Raw genomic sequence first — 26,947 nt, 5'->3', positions numbered from 1 at the left:
TGCGCGACCGGAAGTTAGCCTGTTCATTTCCGCTCTTTAGTTCCCTCCCCAGACCCGGAAGTAAAGGCATCTGGCGAGTACGGTCCAGTTTGAGGTCTGTGGCTAGCTGGGCCTGTACCTTTTCTTTTTAGAAGTGGGGTTGGGTGATACTGATGTACGGTGGAGTCTTTATTCCTCCCCACCCCTGGGGGAGTTGATTTTGGGGAGGCAGAGGGGAAGAATGCATGGAATGGAACCCGTGGAATTATATTAGCTTCATTTAGCTAATAAGAACTTGTGAGAGAGCTTGGCCTTTTCCCGATTTTTAAATTTTAGGAATAATGCCTTTTAAGTTGTGGGGTTGAAGACAGACCATGTACGTGAAGCCCTTAGCTTTGGTTTTACAAATCATATTCGTGATTACGCAGCTTTCTCCCATTAATACTCAGGCGTGTCCTCGCCGTTTTCTTCTCACATCTCTGAGAGAGATGCCTAGTAGGTAAGAGGTTACTCATTTCACAAGAACGTTATGCAGTGTTAGCTGGGATCGATTTTCTGTATTACGAAGTGCTGACAATATTTTGTCCCCCCCCCCCCTTATTTATTTATTTGCCATTTTTAGGGACAGCTGTTTTCTAGACCTGGAGAAATGCAAAGTCCTCTCTCTTTAAGACAAATGAGGTGAGAAATGGATACCTGTAAAGATCTCCAAACTTCCTTTATTTTATCAAAAGAAGACCATCTAGAATTAGTACCTTGGGGGCATTGATTAACCATCTCCATTAAAAGTGCCTTTGTCAAGCGAATTGTGGAGCAGAGGAGAACGGATATCCTCTTTTATTCCTTAGGCTTTACAAGTTATGAGTACAGAGGTTTTCAGTGTATTTGTTAATTTTGGACTTTAGCCCTTGGAATAATGGTTTTGGTTAATTAAAGACAGCAAATTGAGAGACGTTGCAATTAATTATGGAATATCAAGTTGTTTTTAATTTATCTGGTTGCACATTTGTTTTTAATAACTGGTTGCAAAATAACATTTATTAAATAATATCACAGAATTTCAGAAACAGTACATAGACCCCTTTAAACTCTCAGAGATAACAGTCATCTACCTCCCCCCCCCCCGTATGTATTAATGTCTTCTGCCTTTATATAAGTGATATTTTTTATCCATACAGTTATGCAGTTTGCCCCTTAGAATATCTTGGATATCCTTCTATTGTGTTAGTTATGCCTTTTTTTTTTTTTTTTTTTTAAGAAAACTGGGTTGTGTAGTATTATGTTACATAGATATATCACTATTAACCATTCTACTGTTGGTGGCCATTTGGGCTTCTTTTTTGCTATAGCAAACAATGTTAGGATGGTCATCTTTTTTAATAACAAATGTGTTTTGTCCTTTCCTTTGGATAATCTTAAAGAAGTGAAAATACTGGGTTAAAGGATATGGTGGATGGTGCCAAATTCCTTTCTAGCAGTGGTATTTGCAGAGAATTTCCTACATTTCCTCACATGCTCACCAGCAGTTGATAATAGGTGTCATTGTTTTCAGGCTTAGCTGAGACCACTCATACCATTTTTTCAGTCAATATATTATATTTATAGTATTGTAATCAAATCCAAATTTTAGTTGTCAGTTCTAAGTCCAGTTCGGTTCTTTTTTAAAATTTATAAATAGAATATTATTTATAGATTCTTTAGTAATAAGTTATTAGAAAACAAATGATTCACTTAAGCAGTAAGTTTTTGTTTAACAAGTTAAAGATTTGTGGGAGCTAGTATTTGAATGAAACCTTATACTATGGATAGATATTAGAACGGACCTTTCTTTTTTTTCTATTTTTTAAAATTTTATTTTATTTTTTAAATTTATATCCAAGTTAGTTAGCATACAGTGCAACGATTTCACGAGTAGATTCCTTAATACCCCTTACCCATTTAGCCCATCCCCCTTCCCACAGCCCCTCCAGTAACCCTCTGTTTGTTCTCCTTATTGAAGAGGCTCTTGTGTTTTGTCCCCCTCCCTGTTTTTATATTATTTTTGCATCCTTTCCCTTGTGTTCATCTGTTCTGTGTCTTAAAGTCCTCATATGAGTGAAGTCATATGATAGTTGCTTTTCTGTGACTAATTTCGCTTAGCATAATACCCTCTAGTTCTATCCATGTAGTTGCACATGGCAGGATTTCACTCTTTTTGATTGCTGAGTAATACTCCATCTTCTTTATCCATTCATCCGTCGAGGGACATTTCTTTCCATACTTTGGCTATTGTTGATAGTGTTGCTATAAACATTGGGGTGCATGTGCCCCTTTGAAACAGCATACCTGTATCCCTTGGATAAATACCTAGTAGTGCAATTGCTGGGTCATAGGGTAGTTCTATTTTTAATTTTTTGAGGAACCTCCATGCTGTTTTCCAGAGTGGCTGCACCAGTTTGCATTCCCACCAGCAGTGCAGAAGAGATCCTCTTTCTCCACATCCTTGCCAACATCTGTTGTTGCTTGAGTTGTTAATGTTAGCCAGAGAATGGGCCTTTCTGAAAGAAAAGCTTCCACAAAGGCAGGGAGACAAGAATGGGGAAGAATGTTTAGGATTTGAAGTTTGAGAGGCGATAGTGCCTGTTGTGGGGTTGTAGAATAGAACAGACAGCTAGAAAGGTAGTTGCAACTCTGTGGTGAGGTTTTTATTATTTTTTTAAATTTTTATTAATTTTTGAGAGAGAGAACATGGGGGAAGGGCAGAGAGAGAGAGGGAGACAGGATCTAAAGTGGCCTCTGCGCTGAATGCAGAGAGTCCAATGCAGGGCTTGAACTCACCAATTGTGAGATCATGACCTGAGCCTAAGTCATATGCTCAACCAAGTGAGCTACTCAGACGCCCTGTGCGGTGAGAGTTTTGAAGGTCAGTCTGAAGAGTTGTGCTCTCTAGGAGAGAACTGTAGAGGTCTTTAATCAGGGAATAGGGTACTTTTTTGTTTGACAAGTATACTATGGTGGGATTTTTGCATGACTGATGTTCGAGAAGCAAGTTATGTGGCTGTTATAGTCTGGGTGGGAAAGAATAGCAAAGTGTAGAGATACTAAAGATTCAGCTGAGGAAGCTGAATCTACATGATTCAGTGACTGGGGGTTGAGGAAGAGGAAGAAAGCAATCACTTTTAGATTTTTATCACGAGTGACAGGATAGTGGTAGTGATTTCATTAATCAGAAGAGGGCTACTTTGGGGGCTGGAAAGATGTTCAGTTTAGTTTTAGACATGTTAATTCCTGTGAAAGACATTTCTGTGGAGAGCGAATTATACACAAGATGTAAAATTCACCTTCACAGATTCAGTAGAAACCTTAGATTTGTGACTCCTTTGTTAAGAAATTTGGCATATATTTTCACTGTTAGTTTTTCATTAGTACAGTTACTCGTGAACTTTCTGTGGCTTGCTCAGCCTGTTTGTCATGGTGCTAATCATTTCAAGAGTTTATTGTTTAGATGGTCGTCAGATTTTTGGTTGTATACACTCTCAGTAAAAAAGGTTTATACATGTGTACTTCCAATGTATGTATATTTACTAATTATACACATTTTACCATACTGTTATATATATAATATATATATAATATATATATATATATATATATTATATATATATAGTGGAATTTTTTAAAGGCAAAGCCAAATATAAATTGGAGTTTTACTCTTTTCTTCCTGTATCCCATTTGATCATCTTGACCCCTCATTCCAAAACACAGATCTTATCTACTACTGTCAGTGTTCGGAACCATTATCCAGTGGAGGGCACCCTTAAGCATCTGAAAGAGAGAACAGATTGTTGAACTGTGCGAGTAGAGCCTTCATTCTTTAGTTAGAAGGAGGATCTTGTTTTTGAGTTTCTAAATTCATGCATTTTTGGAAGAGTCTGTAGTTAAAGAGTAGTATGTGGTATTATGGAGAAGAAAAGAATAGTGAACTCAAAGCATAGGGCAATCTAAAATATGCTGTTGTTGGGGCACCTGGGTGGCTTAGTTGGTTAAGCATCTGACTCTTGATTTTGGCTCAGGTCATGATCTCACAGTTTGTGAGTTCAAGCCCCATGTCAGGCTCCTTGCTGACAGTGTCGGGCCTGCTTGGGATTCTCTGTCTCTGTCTCTCTTTTTCTCTCAAAAATAAATAAATAAATAAATATTCACATTGTTTGATGTTTATTATATGAGTGTCCTTCATTTTTGTTTGAATGTTATTTGCTTCTATAGTTTGGGAATCTTTTTCTAATTCTTTGAGCATCTGTAGAATCTTGTGAATACAGGAGTGTTCCCTGCCTGTAGACATAATCTTAAATTCTTGTTAAATTGGTATCATTAAAAGGGCAGACACAGAAAAGGTTTTTTAAAAACATTTTTAAATGTTTATTTAATATTTTTGAGAGAGAGAGAGACAGAGGACAAGCAGGGGAGGGGCAGGGAGAGAGGGAGACACAGAACCTGAAGCAGGCTCCAGGCTCTGAACTGTCAGCAGACACCAACGCAGGGCTTGAACCCATGAACCACGAGATCATGACCTGAGTTGAAGTTGGACGCTCCACCAACTGAGCCACCCAAGTGCCCCGAGGCTTTCTTTGATACTGACTTTGAAAGCAGTATCTCTGAAGCCCAGAGATATTAGTGGTGAGTTGGAACCATCTGTCTCTGTTTTTTATTTTATGTTTAATTAGGAGAGGTAAGAAAGGAAATACCTCCTTTAAGTGATAAGAGCCCATTGTTACTAATTAGAAATTAAGAATTGAGTTTGTCACAGCTATACAGTCTAAAAAGGAAAAAGTAGGCATGCCTGGGTGGCTCAGTTGGTTAAACGTCTGAGTCTCGATTTCGGCTCAGCTTGTGCTCATGGTTTGTGAGATTGAGCCCTGTATCAGGCTCTGCGCTGACAGTGCAGATCCTGCTTGGGATTCTCTCTCTCCTTCTCTCTATGCCCCTCCCCTACTCATGCTCTCTCTCTCTCTCTCTCTCAAAATAAATAAACTAAATTAAGAGAAAGTACAATTTAAAAAATATGTTATGACTCAGACCATGATTAACTTAAGAACATAAGTCATCTGACAAATTGAATAACAGAAGAAAATTTTTCTGTTGCTTTCCTGATAAAATATTTCCTATAAATGGAAATACTCATTTTAGTATGGACCTATGGTTATTATATATAAATTCGTAATTTTGTGCCCCATTTCTAAATGATTAGGAAAGTTTTGGTCATTTGCCTGAAGTTATGTGTTGTGAAACAGATGCAGAGAGACCTGGGCTCATCTTTTATAACGTAGGGTGGGGGAAGATGGTAAGAGTAACTTTTCAATGTTTATGTGCTCTCAGCACAGTTCCACATACGGTGGACTATGTGGATTAAATAGCCCAAATAGATCGTTTTGAAGATAAAAATTGGTTTGGAGTAGTTGGGTTACAACCAAGGGGGCAATAGGGTAAACTGAAGGAGATTGAGATTGGGAACTGTTGACCAGAGGTTCATATAAAGCTAAGAATTAAGACTAATGATAGCATGGGTTTAAAGAGAACCCTGAATCTAGAAAAAGATGTTTAAGGTGGAAATTAGTCTGAAGAGTTGGTTTTCAGGGCTATATTTAGAGTTTGTGGAACCAGGAAGAGAGAACAGGGGCAAAGAAGTCTGGTATCTATGGGCAGAGGCAAGCCAAAAATCTGGGAAGTTGAAAGACAAGGCAGAATTGAAAGCGTTGGTTAGTAGGAATAAACCAAAGTTTGAAAACCAGGATAAAGCAGAGGTAGAGAGGGGCAACTGTTTTTGGGTAGCAAACGTAGACAAGGCCAAATATAAAGAGCAAGACAAAGGCAGGAATAATTCTGGGGCAATGATGATATTATACTTCTTTTCTTCACATTAAGAACGGAAACAGTTCCAGGCCCACAGATAATCAGAAGCAGTGACCTAGAGAGTGGGAATGCAGAGGCTGAACAACACCAGGAAAGCTGGAGCTACAGATATTTTTTAGAGAAAAGACCATGGTGCTTATAGGATCATAATATGGGTTTTAAGCTGGTTAACACATGCATTTGCATAATACTATGTATGTTGTTTTATACAGCATTCCAAAAGGTTTGGGATATCTGACCATTATGGCACCAAGAAACTTCTTGTGTATGAGAGGTAACTTTCTCTTTGGTTCAAGATGTTGGATGATCCGCTTTCCTGCAAAAATCCTCCTTAAATTAGTTTCGTTTAGGCTTTACAGCGTGAAGTGTGGTAATACAGACAATGAGTCTTCAGAGAATGAAGAACTACTGAATAACCTACTTAAAATGGGAGTAGATGTTGACATGGCGAAAAAACGACAGCCTGGAGTTTTTAATAGGATAGGAACTAAAGAGCAAGACCTGAAGATGTTCCTTCTATCCAAAGGAGCTAGCAAAGAAGTGATTGCTAGCATTATATCAAGATATCCACGAGCCATTACACGCACACCTGAAAGTCTTTCAGAACGGTGGGATCTGTGGAGAAGAATTACGACATCAGACCTTGAAATTATAAACATCTTGGAACGTTCTCCTGAATCTTTTTTTCGGTCCAGAAACAACCTAAACTTAGAAAATAATATCAAGTTCCTCTACTCAGTTGGATTGACCCATAAATGCCTTTGTCGATTGTTGACCAATGCCCCACGTACCTTCTCCAATAGTCTAGATCTGAATAAACAGATGATTGAACTTTTGCAAGAAGTCTGTTTGTCATTGGGTCACAATGAGCCCAGAGATTTTGTTGGGAAGATAATTTTTAAAAACCCTTTCATTTTAATTCAGAGTACCAAACGGGTGAAAACTAACATTGAGTTTTTACAGTCAACTTTCAACTTGAACAATGAGCAGCTGCTCATTCTGCTATGTGGTCCAGGAGCTAAAATTCTAGACCTTTCCAATGACTATGTCAGCAGAAACTACACAAATATCAAGGAGAAGCTGTTTTCTCTTGGGTGTACTGAAGAAGAGGTGCACAGGTTTATCTTAAGCTATCCAGATGTGGTCTTCTTGGGAGAGAAAAAGTTTAATGATAAAATAGACTGCCTCCTAGAAGAAAAAATTAGCGTATCACAAATAATTGAAAATCCTCGGATTTTGGATTCAAGCATAAGTACTTTAAAAAGTCGAATCAAAGAATTGGTAAATGCTGGCTATAATTTCAGTACATCAAACATCACTCTTTTATCTTGGAGTCAAAAAAGATATAAAGCTAAATTGAAAAAGTTAAACACTGAACAGAACATTGTTCTAGGGAATTAAAAAGTATCTTATAATGTAATGATAACCTCATTTTGAATTTGGGCCTTTCAAAAAGGAGAGGTTTGGTTTCTTAACTGTATATACTGTATAACCTGCAAAAATTGCTGCTAATGATCCTTTGGATATTTTACTGTAAAGGCTTGTAAAAACTCATGGTCAGGATGCTCTAGTATAGTTTTTCCAGTTATCTTTTCTCTAGTTTGAATTAATACAACATCCAATTATATGATACAGGCTGTGACTGTCCTATGAATGGTAGTTTCCTGAGTGTAGGACAGAACAATATGTGGAAAGATAAAAAGTACAAAATAAGCTTTTGGTTCCTATTCAGATTAAAAAATCAACAGAGTCATTTGGATAGTTCTATTTCCTCTCAGGGTTTTGAATGGCAACTGATTTCTCCTGTTCCCACATATCTAATTGTGGCTCATCTTCAAAATAAAATGCCAGTAAAAATCTGACAAACCAGAAAGGAGGGGTTTTTATCTCAAGTTCTACATTCTCCAATTAAACCATTAGTATGTTCCCCCTACCCCCCCCCCCCAACTTAGGCTCAATTTACTATGGGTATATCCTGATTTTCTTTGAAGAAAATGGCAACTATGATGGGCAGAAAAATGGCCACCCAAAGATGTCAGTGTCATAATTCCCAGAATCTGAATGTGTTATGTTACACTGGAAAAGGACTTTGCAGATGCAATTAAATTACAGACCTTAAGACAGGGAGATTATCCCAGATTATCTGTGTGGGCCCAATGTAATCATATGGGTCCTTCAAAATGGAAGAGGGATGTAACAGAGGAGGTCAGAGTAATATGATGTAAGGACTTGACCCTATTTACTGGCTTTGAAGGAGGAAGGGACCATGAGCCAAGGAATGCAGGTGGCCTCAAAGAAAATGGAAAAGGCAAGGAAATGTTCTCCCCTAGTGCTACTAGAAAGGGACACAGCCCTGCTGGGACCTTAAATTTAGCACTCTGAGACATGTGTCAAACTTCTGACATTCAGAACTAATATAATCATTTTGTGTTGTTTTAAGCCACTGAGTGTGTGTCTGTTGTTACAGCATCGAATAGATGAATATAGGAACTAAATGATAATTAGTTGCATTATAGGTGAAGAAGTCACAAAATATGGTTCTTTTAGCATATCTGTGTTTCTTTCTCTTGTAATTAACTTTTTTTAAATCCACATACCTTTTTGGAATGATGACTAAGTTACTGTTTGTGAAGACCTCTAAATGTATAAAAAACTAAATGTAAGTAATAAAGTCTAAATAAAGAAATATTTTTACCTGATAATGTAGTTTAAAGAAATGGTTATAGTTTCTATATATTTATGTTTTATGGGAATTTCATCTAATATAAATAAAGAACAAGAGATTTTTAGATGCACTGACTTAAAAAATGACAAACCAGGTAATGACTTGAAGACATTTGCAATCTAGCTCTGATTTGAACTGAAAGAGAAGGGACAAATTATATGACCTTAGTTACTTTCCACTGTTTTCCAGAGGCATTTGTTTTCTAGATATGGATTTTGAATTAAATAACAATGGTGCTAAACCTCTTAAACCTTATTTCCTATCAGTGATACCTCCAAAAAACCGTTCATGACATGGATAGAAACATAATGCCTGTGGCCTTTTTCAAGGCCATTTTATGTCAATGATAGTCTTATAATTATTTCCAATGCACTATTTGATGGCAAGTATGGCATGGTTAAGAAAACATAGGCTTTAGAGAGATACTTATTTAGAGTGATATATCTGGGCATCATTCCTGACCGGCTCTGCACCTTTGTGTAAATATTTTAACTTCACTGAACTTGTTTTCTCAGCTGTAAGATTAAAAATTGGCCTCACAGATGGCAAATATCAGATGATATGGAGTCTCTAAGTCTTTTTGCAGATGGTAACTGTCCAATGGTAGCTGTAATACAGTTATAATAATATTTTTAAAAATAGATTTATGGATAAATAATTCACATAACTCACCAACTTAAATTATACAGTTCAATATTTTTTATACTCCTAGAGCTGTATAATCATCACAATCTAATTTTAGGATATGTTTATGCCCCCTAAAAGAAACCCTTTGCCTATTAGCAGTAAATTCCCATTGTCCCCTCCCTTCCCTGGCCCTAAACAACCGATGATCTACTCTCTGTCTCTCTAAATTTGTTTATTCTGTAATTTCATATAAATGGAATTATCCAATATGTGGTCTTTTGTGACTGGCTTCTTTCACTTAGCATCATGTTTTCAAGTTTGGTCCATGTAGCACATATCAGTATTTTATTACTTTTTATTCCCAAATAATATTCCATTGTATAGGTATAATAGTATTATTGGGAGTAAATATTATTGTTAACAAAGCATTGGTTCCCTACATCTTCTGAATTTTATGAAGTATTTTCTGAGGCATTGCTTTGGAATTTAGCAATAAGGAACCTGAGGGACGTGGGTGGCAGAAGAGATAAAACATTATTGGCATCAAAACTGGACGGCTCCATGCAAAAGAATGAAACTGGGCCACTTTCTTACACCATGTACAAAAATAAACTCAAAATGGGTTAAAGACCTAAATGTGAGACCTAAAACCATAACTCTTGGAAGAAAACATAGGCAGTAATCTCTTGGGCATCAGCCTCAACAATATATTTATGGATATATCTCCTCAGGCAAGGAAGACAAAAGCAAAAATAAGCTATTGGGACTACACCTGAATAAAAAGGTTTTGTACAGCAAATGAAACCTGCAAGAAAACAAAAAGGCAACCTAGTGAATGGGAGAGATATTTGCAAATGATACATCTGATAAGGCATTAATATCCAAAATATATAAAGAACTTATACAACTTAACAACAACAACAAAAAAATCAAACAATTTGATTAAAAAATAGGCAGACTGGGGTGCCTGGGTGGCTCAGTCAGTTAAGCGTCTGACTGGATTTAATCTCAGGTTATGATCTCATGGTTTGTGAGATCAAGCCCCATGTCGGGCTGTGCTCTGACAGCCTGGAGCCTCCTTGGGATTTTCCCTCTCCCTCTCTTTGCCCTCCCCCTTCTCTCTCTCTCTCTCTCTCTCTCTCTCTCTCTCTAAATAAACTTAAACAAAAATGGGCAAACTATCTGAATAGACATTTTTCCAGAGAAGACATACAGATGGCCAACAGATACATGAAGATACTCAACATCACTAACAAGGAAATACAAATTAAAACCACAATGAGATATCCCCTCATGCCAGTCAGAATGGCTACTAGCGTCCATGTGTTGGTGAGGATATGGAGAAAAGGGAGCCATTAATGCACTGTTGGTGGGAATATAAATTGGTGTGGCCACTGTAGAAAACAGTATGGAGGTTCCCCAGAAAATTAAACATAGAAATACCATATGATCCAGTAATTCCACTACTAGGATCAGCATATATGAAATAAATGATACCTGCATGTTGAGTTGGTGTGGGTGGGGGAAGCAAGCATAATTTTAAGTGTTAAGCTTTACATCCAAAAATTATTAAAAATCCCTTCTCCAGTATTTGCTGTATTCTCTTTATGGCTAATGTAAATAAAATATAAAGGAGCATTTAAAAAAAGGAGGGGAAAGAGACTGTTAAAAACTGAGAACAAACTGAGGGTTGATGGGGGGTGGGAGGGAGGGCAGGGTGGGTGATGGGTAGTGAGGAGGGCACCTTTTGGGATGAGCACTGGGTGTTGTATGGAAACCAATTTGACAGTAAATTTCATATATTAAAAAATTAAAAAAAAAAAAGAGGGGATCCTAGGCCTATATAGAGAGGATATATATATCATATATGTTGATCCTCAACTGGCCATGATGATTATACCTGGGATGGCAATGGGTGATATAACAGCAACAGTTTTGGCCAGGGAGAAATGCGGGATGCGCAGCAGTACAACACAGCACATCTCTGGGAAGCTGGGAGGGACAACCTCTTTGTAGCAACAAATGGATAATGCCTGTCCGGCAAGATTAGGATGTCATACTTTATGTATGTATACCTTCTTTTAGAGACTTCTAAATTATAAAAATTATGCTTTTTAAAATTATAAAATTTTACATTTTAAACAAAATTTTAATATTTTTTTCATGAGTAAAAATAAAATCTATGTTTATAATGGGAAAAATGGAAAATAAATGGAATACAAAAAAGAAAAACTATAGTTTTACTTTTCAGAGATAATTGATTAGCATTTGGGGACTTCTGCTTTTTTTGTTTTTTGTTTTTTGCAGAATATATCGTACATGGGTGTAATATGAGTAGGTATGTGGCATATATATTTAAATTGAGATCAAACTGTGTATTTGATAAGTTGCTTTTTAAAAAACCTGATAGATCCTGAACATACTATTTTTTTAGTAATCATTTAATTACAGAATCAATTAAGTATTCACCTGTAACACAATTTTTAACATTTGCATGAAATTCTGTCATTTGGATGAGGCAGAATTTCTCTAGTCAGTCCCCCTCTATTAAACAGAGTGAGTAAATTTTAGTACATTACTAATTTTTTGAAAAATCCTACCTACATTAGTTCGGTATTCCATAGTGTTATACATAATATCATTTTTTCACCATTGGTATACTTTATAAGTTGAAATTTCACTCTAGAAAATGTGAACATTAAAAATGCTGCATTTTGCTGTTCTCCAAATGTCAGATGTATCTGCAAAAACTTAATTTTTTAAATGGAAATTATCAGTACATTTTAAATGGCATAAACTTGAGGACTTTCAAATAACTGCAAGAATTAGGACAATATCAAAGATTAAAGAAAAAATTAGTTTCTTCATCATGAACTTAGCAGGAAGGAATGAAAGAATGAGTAGCATTTATAAGAGTTTATTGGGTTATTAAACCAATCATTTCTCTCCTTACATCATATAATTTCTAAGGCCTGGGTAGGTACATGGTCTGTGACTAAAGATCCAATAAACTTGACTATTGGCTCCTTCCCTGTGGACTGTAATACTCTACACATTACACTGGAAGTATGATTTAGTGGAGATCTCTTGATGGCAGAACTCTAGCCACAGACTTTAATAATAGGCAGTTATCCAATGCAGGAAGAGCTTGGCATAATCAAGGTAGGATAGCAGGACTGTTATTAGAGAGATTTTGGGAAGAGATCATAGCATAAGCCTGGTTGCCCAACATTGGGGAGGTTGAGCTGTGACTTATAGTCATTGTGGTCCTCTAGGGATCATCTCTGGAGGTCTTGGGTTTGATTGGCTACCTGGTACTTGAGAGATGGGTACTCTAAATTAGCCAAGAAGTTCCTAGACTGAGGCCATTCATTCGCTCCTTAGTTTATTTCCTGTTGACTCAGGAACTTGGGACAAGGCAGAGTTGCAGTAGGATCATTTTGGGGGAACTGAGAAAGGCACTCATGGTGAATGTTATGACCGGCTCTCTGTATCTTCTTGCTCATTTTCATGTCTCTGGTATTCCCCCTATGACAGTCTTGCATCTTCACTTTCTTCTGGTCTTTTCAAGATAGTTGATGTTTACCTTTTTGGTTTCACATGTTTTTTTTTGTTTTTTTTGTTTTTCTCAATTCACAAAGATTTTAAATAAAAAGAGAAAAAACCAAATTATGTATAGAATTTCTTTTTTAGCCTTTTGACTAATTTCTTTTTTTAAGTTTATTTATTTATTTGAGAGACAGAGAGAGAGAGCAGGAGAGGAACAGAAAGAGAAGAAGAGACACAATCCTAAGCAGGCTCCATGCTGTCAGTGCAGAGCCTGGTGCTGGGCTTGAACTCACCAACAACAAGATCATGACCTGAACTGAAATCAAGAGTTGGACACTTAACTGACTGAGCCACCCAGGCTCTTCCTTTTGATTGATTTCTGAGTGGAATTTGGTAGAGAGATAAAGGCATACTGATAAAATCCCATTTTCTGTCTCAGTTTCACTATTAATCAGATGGATATTTGGAATTTGTTTTTCCTTAATAGCAATATTGTGTGAAAATTAATGAGCTTATGCACAGGAACAGCTTTGTGTTAATTGTGAAAAATTTTAATAGTATTATGAGAGTTCTTCCATCTCCATTTTGAATGTCCCAATGCCACCTTCACAGCTGTCAGGGTACCTTCAATTTATGCCTACAATCATTATCTTTCTTCTTTTTATTTTACAATGGAAATGAATTTATTCTCTGAGAATACAGAATCATTATAAAAACCTTCAAACAGTACACAGAAACAAAGTTCCAGCTAGCTTATTTATCATGCAGTTGGGGAAATATTCTTTTATTCTTAGTTCACAAAGAGGTTTGTCTATTTTTTAAAATCAGGGATAAATGATAATTTTTGAAAAAAAATTAAAAAATCATCTCTTCAGTTCATTAATGAATGACATTAATTGATTTCTTGATATCATCCTTTGTTTTATGGAACTACAACCTATGCCATATTCAATTTACTGATATTTGGCTTAGGAGTTTTCATTAGTATTTACAAGGGGAAGTGATCTATAGGTTTCCTCTCCATCTCACCTTGTTATTATGGAAGTTTCAGTGCATAGTTTCTTTGTGTTTTAGGGGGAGGGAGGTTAACATTTTGTCAGGTTTTTGGATCAGGATTGTGTCAGCCTCATAAATTAATTGGAAGCTTATTACTATTTTTTGGTTATGCTTTGGAACCATTTGAAAATGGTGGATACTATCTATTCCCTTAAAGATTGGCAGAAGTTGCCTGTAAAATCAGCTAGGACTGGTATCTTGTTCACGACAGATCCTTGCTAACAATGGAAAGTTGTTGTGAAGGCTTATCTACAGGCTTTTTTAAAAATTGTTTTTAGGGGCGCCTGGGTGGCGCAGTCGGTTAAGCGTCCGACTTCAGCCAGGTCACGATCTCGCGGTCCGTGAGTTCGAGCCCCGCGTCAGGCTCTGAGCTGTCAGCACAGAGCCCAATGAGGGGCTTGAACCCACGAACTGTGAGATTATGACCTGAGCTAAACTTGTTGCTTAACCAACTGAGCCACCTAGGTGGCTCTAGAGGCTTTTTTTTTTTTTTTTTTTCTAATGTTTATATTTGAGACAGAGAGAGACAGAACATGAGCAGGGAAGGGGCAGAGAGAGGGAGACACAGAATGTGAAGCAGGCTCCAGGCTCTGAGCTGTCAGCACAGAGCCTGACACGGGGCTCGAACTTGTTAACTGTGAGATCATGACCTGAGCTGAAGTCAGACACTCAACCAACTGAGCCACCTAGGCACCCTGGCCCTAGAGGCTTGTGACCAATATCTTTTTAGTAGATAACAGTATAATGTTCTCTCTTATCCTAGTTAATGCATTTTGCTTTGAATTCTACATTGATATTAACATTGCCTGCTTTATATCTATGCAAAGACTTTGTACATACATGTTCATAATCAAAATCTGGAAGCAGCCCAATATCCATCAACAAGTGAATGAAGAAATAAATTGGGATATATTAATGCAATGGCATACTATTCAGCAACACAAAAGAATGAATTATTAATATATGCAACAACCTGGGTGAATCTCAAAGCAATTATGCTGAATGAAAGAAGCTAGACACACACACAAAATGTATAATCTGTATGATTACATTTATGTAAAATTGTAGAAAATGCTCACTAATCTGCAGTAACAGAAAGTAGATCATTTGTTGTCTGGGATGGAAGTAGGGTGGAGTGAGGAAGACCATGAAGGTGGGATTACCAAGGGGCACAGACTTTAGGGGGGTGATGTATATATTCATTATTTTATTATGGTGATGGTTTTGTAAATATATACATATGTCAAAATGTATCAAATTTTATATTTTAAGTGTGTGCACTTTAGTATACTTCAATTATACCTAGTAAAGTTGAATAATTTATACATTCAAAATTGACTTGAAGTGAAATCTTCATCTGAGACTAAATTTTCATGTGTGTGTGTGTGTGTGTGTGTGTGTGTTTAGATACTCTTCATTTCTATTGAACAAATGTATACGACTTTATATTTCCACACTGATATCAAGAATCAAGGGTCAGGGTGCCTGGGTGGCTCAGTCGGTTGAGCATCCGACTTCGGCTCAGGTCATGATCTCACGGTCTGTGAGTTCGAGCCCCGCGTCGGACTCTGTGCTGACAGCTCAGAGCCTGGAGCCTGCTTCGGATTCTGTGTCTTGCTCTCTCTCTGCCCCTCCCCCACTCATGCTCTGTCTCTCTCTCTCTCTCTGTCAAAAATAAACATTTAAAAAATTTTAAAAGAATCAAGGGTCTATCTACAGCAAAATTAGTGCACTTAGATCAGCATTATCCCACTCTGCATATATAAATGTGTATCTCTCAGACTTGCTCACCTTCTTCAGAATGCCTGTTTATCCTGACCAAAGCTATATGACTGCGTTTCTTATAGGACAGTACACATGGCTGCAGCTTATTGATTTAGCTAAATGTGATAAGTTATTCACAGAATTAAAATTTAACGTAGTGTGTATGATGAATAACTGATAAACAATTAAAGTTGTATACATTACACATTTAATTAATAATTCAAAGCAATCATAACTGGTAAAAGAATTAAAATTTGGTCCTAATCACTCTGTGCTGACTTGCACACAGAACTTCATGAACTGCAGGGGGAACTGCAGGCAGAGGTTTTGCTATACAGTTTTCTAAAGTCAGCTAGTTGTACGTCTAGCTGATAATTTAAACTAAATAAAAACATCCTTTAAAAACCAGAAAAGAATTGGTGGGGTACCACATTATCTGTAGGTTCTGTCAGCCTCAAGCTGGAATAAACAGATACTCTTGTCTACAGTTGTGTTTTTTTCCCCCTGGTAGTTTAATGTCTTTTAAAAGAATGCAAGAGTGGTTTTTCTTGAATGGTTATTCATTCCTTTAAAAAATTTTTTAATGTTTTTTTAAAAATTTATTTTTGAAGGAGAGAGAGCATGAATGGGGGAGGAACAGAGAGACAGGGAGGCACAGAATTCGAAGCAGGCTCTAGGCTCTAAGCTGTCAGCACAGAGCCCGATGTGGGGCTCAAACTCACGAACTGTGAGATCATGGCCTGAGCTGAAGTTGGACACTTAACCAACTGAGCCACTCAGGTGCCCCGGTTATTCATTCCTTTTAAAAAAATGCCACTGTTTAATTGTCTTAGACACTTCTGAAATGATATAATTAGGGTACATTTGGCATTTTTACTTAGGTTTGAAGCTCTCTTCTTATCTGTTAGAGATCTTAGTGCTTTGCAATATTATGTAGTAACATCTTTGCATTTGTTCAGTTACTACTGCCAGATCCTCTTCTTTATTTAATTTTTATCTTTAAAGCTGGTGGTGTTTGTTGTGTGTCTGTACACAAAACCCAGCATCAGATAGTACTGTCTCCCCATCACTGCAGTTAATCCAATTACTTTGTTAACTTTATATTTGCTTGGGAGCTTGAGGAGGATTTTTTTTTTTAATTAAGATCTTAATGATGTCATCTGAAGTGAGGAAATCAGAGTTTGATGTGAAAATAGTTATATATCAAATAAACACATTATAAACTGTCCTTGGTTTCTTGATTGTTTAGAAGACACTGCAAGTATGAATGCATGTGCTCTTGAGTCTCCCATGGCATCTAATATAGCAGCTTTAATAACCTTGCTCACTTAACTATGATTGGGTGAACAATTCTAGATCTGAGAATCAATATGTAAGGGAGGATGATAGAATTGGGAATAAATGTAAACTATCTTCAGTACAAAGCACCATATGCACAATGCATGCACCAGAAGTCATGGTAGGCACAAAAGAGATTGAAACTTCTGCAGTTACAGGATGTCTTGTCATGTCTTTACGGTCTGCATCATGCCTTCATCAAGTTGAATTCCGGTTCACATTCTGTCTGACATCTGAAAACTTGAGAACAAACTAGAACAAAATTATCATCAGATAGAGAAGTTTCCTTCTCCTCCTCCTGCCTCTCTGCCCATCCTTCCAACCTGAAATTAGTACCCACGTAGATAAGTTTTGCTTTGCACTCCTTGACTTTCTTCCATAGAGTCAGTGAACAAATGAGTCACCTTGGCAATGGCTTGACCAACTGGATCCTTCAGAAAACCTAAGTTCACCCCTTTCTCCTTTCATTTTCCAATCAAAATGATATTTATATAACTACCATAGTTTGATCACTGCTAAAATTAGATCATAGGGAGCCTAGAGGAATAGTTTTGATAGTTTATTGTTTTTTAAATAAAAATAACAGTTTTTCCTGGTTGCAAAATCATATAACTTCACAACATTGGAAAATACAGAAAAACACACATACAAAAAGTAACTATGATCCCAATACCCCAGAAACAGCACTTGTTAATATATTGGTATATAACTTTTTAGTCTTTATTATGCATATATATCACGTGTGAAAAATGTAGTATCTTTTCTAGCTAAAATTAATAATTTGTTCAATACATATTTACTGAATACCAACTATGCACTATTGTGTTTGACACTGGATTATTACATAGTAACTATTTTAGCCCCATTTTTATAAATATGCTATGAGTATTTTCTCACATCATGTATAATTTATTACCTGTTTTTAGATAAATTTGAGGCTTGACAACACTATGATTAAGGGAACGTGCCATTTGAGAACTGTAGGGAAAAGAACTGCCCTCCCAAAGGGCTTATCAAGTCACCATGGGGTATTGTGCTCCGAGCTTGGTCAGGGGATCCTATCTTGTTTCCAGTCAGCATTATAGAAGTTTCTGGAATGGTTATCAAGGACAAGAAAGCAGGAGGAGTACTTGGGGAGGTATAACTTTAAACTCATCTCCAAATCATACATTGAATTAACATTCTGATAAAAAGACTGGATCTCTTGGCCAATGTTGGCCCATTTAGAAACAAAAGATATTAGAATGTTTCTGGATCACATATTTTAACCCAATGTTCACAAAGATAATCCAGATTTAAAGCTTTTTTTCTAATACCAATTAACTTCAATTTTGACCTATTCTTTTCTGGCAATTCCTGGATCTATGAGATTTTTTTTAACCTCTAAACAATCCCTACTCTTGAATATTCTATGCGGGGCCCTTAAAGTAATTTTCTTGACCAAAACTGGGTCTATACTGGTAGGCTGATCAGGCCTGGTCCCTTTTATCATAGCACTTACAGTCCAGCAGAGGAAGGGAGACAAACAGTTAAACATACAAATAAATATGTCACTATAAACTGAGAAAAGTGTTTCAAGGAAACAGAGTTTCTAGGATGGAAAGTAAAGGGCACAAGCCCTTAGATTGGTTGATCAGGGAAGACCTCTTAGGGAACTAATTATAAGTTAAGACTTGAAGGATGAGAAGGAGATAGCCAAAGAGCTTACACAGAACATTCCAGACATAGGCCCAGGTGGGTGTAAGCTTAGAGTGTCTTAGGAACTGAAGGATGTCACATGCTGCTGGAGAATAGTGAGTGCTGTTAAGTGGCTTTTGAAGAGGTGATAGTGATGGAAAGGAGTGTAGGTGCTGGAATCATATCATATGTAGGCCCTCAAAATGCATGATAGCAAGCTTGGACCTTAACGAAAATGAAAAACCCACTGAGAGATATTAAGCAAATAAGAAATATGAGATTTACATTTAAAAAAGATTTCTGTAATTTGTGAGGAGAATCAATTAAATGGGACAATTGAGAAGCATGAAGATAAATAATGAGGCCATTGCAGTAGTCCAGGCCAGAAATGATAGTAACTTGAGTTAAGGAGATGACAGTAGATTTGGGAGATGCTGATGGATACACTATAGCAGGACTGTCCAATAGAAATATAATGTGAGCCACAAATGCAAGCCAAATATATATTTAAAATTTCTTTCATAACTGAAGATATTTGCAAATGATATATTCAATAAGTGGTTAGTATCCAAATATATAAAGGACATATACAACTCAACACCAAAAAAAAAAATCCAATTTAAAATGGGCAGAAGACATGAACAGATATTTCTCCCAAGAAGACATCCAGATGACAAACAGACCCATGAGAAGATGCTTATCATCACTGATCATCAGAGAAATGCAAGTCAAAACCAAAATGAGATATCACCTCACACCTGTCAGAATGGCTAAAATCAAAAACACAAGAAACAATAAATGTTGGTGAGAATGTAGAGATAAAGGAACCCTCATGCACTCTTGGTTGGAATGCAAACTGGTACAGCCACTGTGGAAAACAGTATGGAGGTTCCAAAAAAAAAAAAAAATAGAAATATCATATGATCCAGTAATTTCGCTGCTGGGTATTTACCCAAAGAACACAAAAACATTAATTTGAAAAGATATATGAACCTCTATGTTTATTGTAGCATTATTTACAATAGCCAAATTATGAAAACAGCCCAAGTGTACACTGATAGATGAATGAGTAAAGAAGTACACACACACACACACACACACACACACACACACACTGGAATATTAGCCATAAAAAATGAGATCTTGCCATTTGCAACAACATGGATGGACCTAGAGTATATAATGTTAAGTGAAATGAGTCAGTCAGAGAAAGACAAATACCATATGATTTCACTCATATATGGAATTTAAGAAATAAATGAACAAAAGAAAAAAGAGAGAAACCGAAAAACTGACTCCTAACTATAGAGAACAAATTGATAGTTACCAGAGGGGAGATAGGAAGGGGGATGGATGGAATAGGTGAATGAGATTAAGAGCACACTTATCACAATGAGAACTGAATAATAAATATATAGAATTGTCAAATCATTGTATTGTATACCTGAAACTAATATAACACTGTATGTTAACTGTACAGGAATTATAAAAAAATTGTTTCCAAGACCAATGACATTGAGCTTTTTCCCTATGGTTTCTTGTAGGAGTTTTATGGTTTCAGGTGTTATATTTAAGTTTTTAATCCCTTTTAGTTAATTTTTGTGAGTTGTATAAGACAGGGGCCCATTTTCATTCTTATTATGTGATTATCCAGATTTTCTAACACTAGTTATTAAAGAGCCTTACCTTTTCTCCATTGAGTATTCGTGGCTCCCTTGTCAAATATCAGTTCACCATGTTTGTGTAGGTTTATTTCTGGGCTCTTTATTCTGTCACTCTATGAGTCTCTTTTAATGCTTGTACTGTACTCTTTTGATTACTATAGCTTTGCAATACAGTTTTAAATCACAAAGTGTGATGTTTCCAGCTTTGTTCTTGCTCAGGATTGCTTTGGCTATTTGGAGTCTTTTGTGGTTTCATACAAATTCTAGGATTTTTTTTTCTATTTCTGTGAAAAATGCCATTGGCATTTGGATAGGGATTGCATTGAATTCATAGATGGCTTTGGGTAATATGGACGTTTTGATAGTATTAGTTCTTCTGATTTGTGAACATAGAATATCTTTCCATTTATTGTGTTTTTTTTCAGTTTCTTTCACCAAAGTTTTATACAGGCATGCCTTGGAGACATTGTGGATTTGGTTCCAGACCACCATGATAAAGTGAATATCATAATAAAACAAGGCAAATGAATTTTTGGTTTCTCAGTGCATATAAAAGTTACGTTTACACTATACTGTAGTCTATTAAGTGTGCAACAGCATTATGTCTAAAAAATAATGTATATACCTTAATTAAAAAATACTTTATTGCTAAGAAATGCTAACCAGCATCTGAGCTTATAGTGAGTCATGATCTCTGATCCCAGAAAAACATAATGAATATAATAATGAAAAATATTGCCAGAATGACCAAAATGTGACCCAGAGACATGAAATGAATAAGTGGTATGAGAAAAATGGCACCAATAGACACGCTTAATGCCAGGTTGCCATAAACCTACCATTTGTAAAAAAACACAGTATCTGCAAAGCACAATAAAGTGAAGCATAATAAAATGAGGTATGCCTGTGATTTTCATTGTATAGATCTTTCACCTCCTTGGTTAAATTTATTCCAAAGTATTTTGTTTTGTGATGCTATTGTTAATGATATTATTTTCCTTGTTTCTTTTTCAGACACTTTGTTATTAGTTTATAGAAGTGCAACTGATTCTTGCTTGTTGATTTTGTATCCTGCAACTTTACTGGCTTTGTTGATTAGTTCTCACAGTTTTTGGTGGGGGTGTTTAGGATTTTTATATATAAGATCATATCATCTATTAGCAGAGACAATTTTACTCCTTCCTTTTTAACTTGGATGCTTTTTCTTTCTTTTCTTTTCTTTTTTTTCCCCCCAAATTTCTCTGGCAAGACTTCCAGTATTATATTGAACAGGAGTGGTGAGGGTGCACACCTTGTTTTATTCCTGATCTTAGAAGGAAAACTTTCAACTGTTCACCATTGAGTGTGAGGCTAGTTGTGACTTGTCATATATGGTCTTTATTTTGTTGAGGTATGTTCCTTCTACACCCAATTTGTTGAAAGTTGGTTTTTATTTTTTTAACCATGAAAGGATGTTATATTTTGTCAAATGTTTTTTCTGCATCTATTAGAAGATCACATGATTTTTACCTCATTCTATTAATATAGTATATCACACTTATTGATTTGCTTTGTTGAACCATCCTTGCATCCCAGAGATAAATCCCACTTGATCCTGGTGTGTGAGTCTTCTAATGTGCTGTTGAATATGGTTTGCTGATAATTTATTGAGAACTTTTGCATCCATGTTCATCAGGGAAATTGGCATGTAATTTTTTTTTCTTGTATTGTCCTTATCTGGCTTTGGTATCAGTGTAATGCTGGCCTCATAGAATGAATTTGGGAGTGTTCCCTCTTCAGTTTTTTTGGAGGAATTTGAGAAAGATTGGCATTAATTCTTCTTTAAATGTTCAGTAGAATTCACCTGTGAAATCATCTGTTTCTGAGCTTTTTTTGTTGTTGAGAGCTTTTAGACTACTGATTCAATCTTTCTCATTATTGGTCTATTCAGATTTTCTATTCTTCATGATTCAGTCTTGATAGTCTTGGTAGGTTATATATGTTTTTAGGCATTTCTTCACTTTCTAGGTCATCCGGTTTGTTGGTGTGTAAATTGTTCACAGCAGTTTCTTATGATCCCTTTTTTTTTCTTAAAATTTTTTTAAATGTTTATTTATTTTTGAGAGAGAGAGAGAGAGAGAGAGAGAGAGAGCGCGCAGAGGAGGGGCAGAGAGAGGACACAAAATCTGAAGCAGGCTCCAGGCTCTGAGTTGTCAGCATAGAGCCCAATGTGGGGCTTGCACCCATGAGCCATGAGATCATGATCTGAGCTAAAGTCAGATGCTTAACTGACTAAACCACTCAGGTGCCTTGATCCATTTTATTTCTGTGCTCAGCAATGTGTTGTTGAATTTTCACATATTGTGAATTTTCCAGTTTTCCTCCATTATGATTTGTTTCATACTATTTTGGTCAGAAAAGATATCGTTAATTTTCTTAAGTTTGGTGTGATTTGTTTTGTGACTATTATTGTATTTGTTGTGTATTTCTCCCATCAGATCTGTTTGTATTGCTTAATATATTTAGGTGCTCTGATGTTGGGTGCATATGAATTTCTTTTTTTATTAAAAATTTTTTAATGTTTATTAATTTTGAGAGAGACAGAGCACAAGTGATGGAGAGAGACACAGAATCTGAGGCAGGCTTCAGGCTCTAAGCTGTCAGCACAGAGCCCAATGCCGGGCTTGAATTCATGAACTGTGAGATCATGACCTGAGCCAAAGTTGGACACTTAACCGACTGAGCCACCCAGGTGCCCCATGGTACATATATATATTTCTGATTGTTATAGTCTCTTGAGGAGTTGATCCTTTTAGCATTATATAATGATTTTTGTCTCTTATTACAGCTTTTGAGTTAAAGTCTATTTTGTCTGATATACATATAGCTACTTCTGCTTTTTCATGTTTTTCATTTTCATGGAATATCTTTTTCCATCCCTTCACTTTGAGCTATTTGTGTTGTTAAAGCCAAAGTGAATCTGTTGTAGGCAGCATATAGTAGGATCTTGTTTTTAATCTATCCAGCCACTCTATGCCTTTGGACTGGAGATTTTTTTTTTTTTTTTTTTTTTTTACATTTCAAATAATTATTGATAGTTAAGGACTTACTAAAGCCATCTTATTGTTTTCTGTCTGTTTTGTATCTCCCTTATTCTTTTCTTCCTCTCTTGCTGTCTATCTTTGTGAACTGCTTATTTTCCATAGTGGCATGCTTTAATTCCCCTCTCTTTATCTTTTGTGCATCCACTGTAGCTTTTTACTTTTTGGCTACCATAAGGCTTACATAACACATCTTATAACATTCTATCTTATGATACAAGAACTTAATTCTAGTTGCAGTATTAATTAACAAATTGTTGTAATTGTAGTTTCAAAAATATTTTGTCTTTTAACATTTTTCCTAGAGAGTTAAGTTGTTACCACACATACCTTTACCAGTGTATTGTATATTTTCATGTGTTTTCAAGTTTCTAATTAGCATCATTTCACTTTGACTTGAAAAACTTCTTTCAGCATTTCTTATAAGGCAAGTGTAAGTGGTGATGAACTGCGTAAGGTTTTATTGTCTGGGAAAGTATTTCTTCTTCATTTTTGAAGGACAACTTTGCTGGATAGAGTATTCTTAGTTTGCAGTGTTTTTCTTTCCACATTGAATATACCATCCTGCTCTCTCCTGGATTGTAAGGTTTCTGCTGAGAAATCCACTCATAGCCTTATGGGGCTTCCCTTGCAAGTTACAAGTTTTCCTTTTGCAATTCTCCCTGTGTTTGTTTTTTGACAGTTTTTTTAAAGTTTATTTATTTTGAGAAAGAGAGAAAGAGAGAGCGAGTGAGCATGCAAGTGGGGGAGGGGGAGACGGAGAGGGAGAGAGAGAATCCCAAGGGCTCTGATAGTGCAGAGCCTGATGCGGGGTTCAATCTCACAAACTGCAAGATCATGACCTGAGCCAAAATCAAGAGTTGGATGCTTAACTGACTGAGTGACCAGGCACCCCTTGACAATTATTTTAATGTGCCTTGGAGAAGATCTTTTTAAGTTGAGTTTGTTTAGGAATCTGTGAGTTTCATGAACTTAGATGCTCAAATATTCCCAGATTCGAGAAGTTCTCAGAAATTATTTCTTTAAATAAATTTTCTGCCCCCTTTCTCTGTCTTCTTCTGGGGTTCCAAAAATTCATAGATTGTTTCTTTGAAGGTATCCTACAGATCACATGGGGTTTCTTCACTCTTTTTCATTATTATTATTTTTTTTTTCTGTGTTCTCCTCTGGGTAATTTCAAAGGTCCTGGTCTTCTAACTCACAGATTCTCTTTTTTCTGTTTGGTCCACGCAGGTATTGGTGCTCTCTATTGCATTTTTCATTTCATTTAATGTATTCTCCAGGTTCAGAACTTCTTTTTAATTATTATTCTATCTCTCTTTTAAACTTCTCATTTTATTTGTATATTGTTTTCTGGCTGAGGAAGCTGGATGCTCACTCACACATTCTCATTTTTCTCCCATAGGTGAAATCATGGGCCTCTTGGCACTGAACTGTGCTGCCTTGGAGAGGGGTGATGTGAGTAAAGTCAAACTCTCCAATGCATCTGAGCCAGTATTATCATTATCATCATCATCATTATTATTATTATTATTACCCTAATTGTGTGGTAAAACTTCTTTGCTGGACTCCTTGGCTTCTACAAAGGCTCCTCATATGTGAGTGATTGTTTAAGACAGTGTCCTCCATGGGCTTCCAGACCATAACTGGCAGGGGCTGGAGCCAGTATACAGGCCACTATAGGGTCCATAGCCTGGACCAACTTCTATATGTCTGTTACCTATGCACAGGTGGGAAAGAATCCTCCTGGGTTCCTTGGTTTAAAGTGCCAGACCCAACAGCCCCTACAAAGGCACATTTTGTCTGTGAACAGACACCAAATTGTTGTTCTTGAGGCATGAGGCATGTTCTTGAGGTATGAACAAGGGATGTCTCATTGAGTCATCATGCTGATGTCACTCCTGAGGGAGAATTTTGATATAGAAGTATAAATCTTGGGGTCAGTGTCATACAGATGATATTTGAAACCTTCAGAATGTGTTAGAGGAGGAGCAGAGAAGAGGGCCTAGGTCCTGGCCTGAGGGTCTTCAACATTTGGGGGCTGGGTGGAAAAAAACTGGGGAGGTATGGAGTCATGGAACCTAGGAGAAGAGAATATTTTGAGAAGGAGGTGGTGGTCATCTATGATGATGCTGTGATGAGAGGCTGAACAGAAGTTCTTCAGAGGTTTCACTGTGTCCCTCTGATGAGATGCAAGATGCAGACCTTCAAAGTCTTCTGCCTGCTGCTTCTCATCCTTACCTTCTCCTACATTTTTATTTATATATTTTTTATTTCTCTAAGCCTGGATTTTGTGATTTTTCCCCATCTCTAGTTTGAATATTGAATTTTTAATATTTGTAACCCCAATCCTTCCCTCAGATTGTTATATATATATATATATATATATATATATATATATATATATATATATAATATATTTAATATATAGATATATATATATATATATATATATATATGAATAACCAATGTGCCTTGGAGAAAGGAATAACCAGCATGTGTTTTGCTATATGGTACACATCTGTTATACTTATTTGGATACCTATAATGATCATATTTTTTATGTCCAAGGGAAAAATTTTTAATTTATGACATATTTATTCTATATACACTTAGTGTTTAGTATAATACTTCTATTCACATCTAGATATCAAATATTCATGTCAATTCATACAGTGTATTAATAATAAAATAAATTAATAATAACAAGGGTTGACAAAATTAGGGTAGCATCTTAGTGGCAATGCTATTCTTTAGACCAGTGCTACTCAATAGAACTTTCTGCAACAATGGAAATCTCTATTCTGTTCTTTTTTAAAAATATTTTTTCAATGTTTATTTATTTTTGAGAGACAGAGAAAGACAGAGCATGAGCAGGGAAGGGGCAGAGAGAGAGGGAGACACAGAATAAGAAGCAGCCTCCAGGCTCTGAGCTGTCAGCGCAGAGCCCAATGGGGGGATTGAACTCATGAACCATGAGATCATGACCTGAGCCAAAGTTGGATGCTTAACCAACTGAGCCACCCAGGCACCTCTCTATTCTGTTCTATCCAATAGGTAGACACTAGCCTCTGGCTATCGAGTATTTAAAATATGACTAGTGAGACTGAGGAACTGAACTTTAATTAAAATGTTTTTAATTGATTACATTTTCAATTTAAATAGCCACACATGGTTAGTGGCTACCATATTGGAGAGTACAGCTTTAAACCATACATTCTGATAATAAGCCCTCACTATTATTTCAATTTGGGCATAATATTCTCATGTTAAAGCCTGGTAACCAGCTGCAGACAACATAAGCAGGCCAATTTTTAAAAATATTTACAGCCTCATGTATTTCTTTTTCTTTAAATAGTCTTTTTATGCCTGTTGCCCAACTCCCCCGCCCAACCCTGCCCTGCCATTCAACCGTTTGTCTTTTTGCAGGAGCTGTTCATATATTTTTTTTTTTAATTTTTTAACGTTTATTTATTTTTGAGACAGAGAGAGACAGAGCATGAACGGGGGAGGGTCAGAGAGAGAGGGAGACACAGAATCCGAAACAGGCTCCAGGCTCTGAGCTGTCAGCACAGAGTCGGACGCGGGGCTGGAACCCA

General features: G+C 36.4%; 1 protein-coding gene across 4 annotated transcripts; it reads left to right on the top strand.

Annotated features, from left to right (window-relative positions):
• On the top strand, nucleotides 1-25,630 carry MTERF1 (mitochondrial transcription termination factor 1). Of its 4 annotated transcripts, none has more exons than XR_007459993.1 (3): nucleotides 1-94; nucleotides 602-660; nucleotides 24,754-25,630. XR_007459993.1 is itself a non-coding variant. In XM_049641428.1 (3 exons), exons 2-3 carry the CDS (start codon nucleotides 629-631, stop codon nucleotides 7,267-7,269), a joined length of 1,221 nt encoding a protein of 406 aa, XP_049497385.1. In that variant the 5' UTR covers nucleotides 3-94; nucleotides 602-628; the 3' UTR covers nucleotides 7,270-10,857. The 4 variants fall into 4 exon arrangements, 3 of the variants coding, with proteins under 3 accessions (XP_049497385.1, XP_049497387.1, XP_049497386.1); XM_049641428.1 differs by lacking the exon at nucleotides 24,754-25,630 and adding an exon at nucleotides 6,081-10,857 and having other exon boundaries at nucleotides 3-94; XM_049641429.1 differs by lacking the exons at nucleotides 1-94; nucleotides 24,754-25,630 and adding exons at nucleotides 101-478; nucleotides 6,081-10,857.
• Nucleotides 25,631-26,947: the final 1,317 nt, after the last annotated feature.

Source organism: Panthera uncia, chromosome A2 (genome assembly GCF_023721935.1).
Source record: "Panthera uncia isolate 11264 chromosome A2, Puncia_PCG_1.0, whole genome shotgun sequence".
Classification (NCBI taxonomy): Eukaryota; Metazoa; Chordata; class Mammalia; order Carnivora; family Felidae; genus Panthera; species Panthera uncia.
Note: the sequence above shows the minus strand (reverse complement) of the source record. Positions and strands in the feature narration are given on the sequence as shown.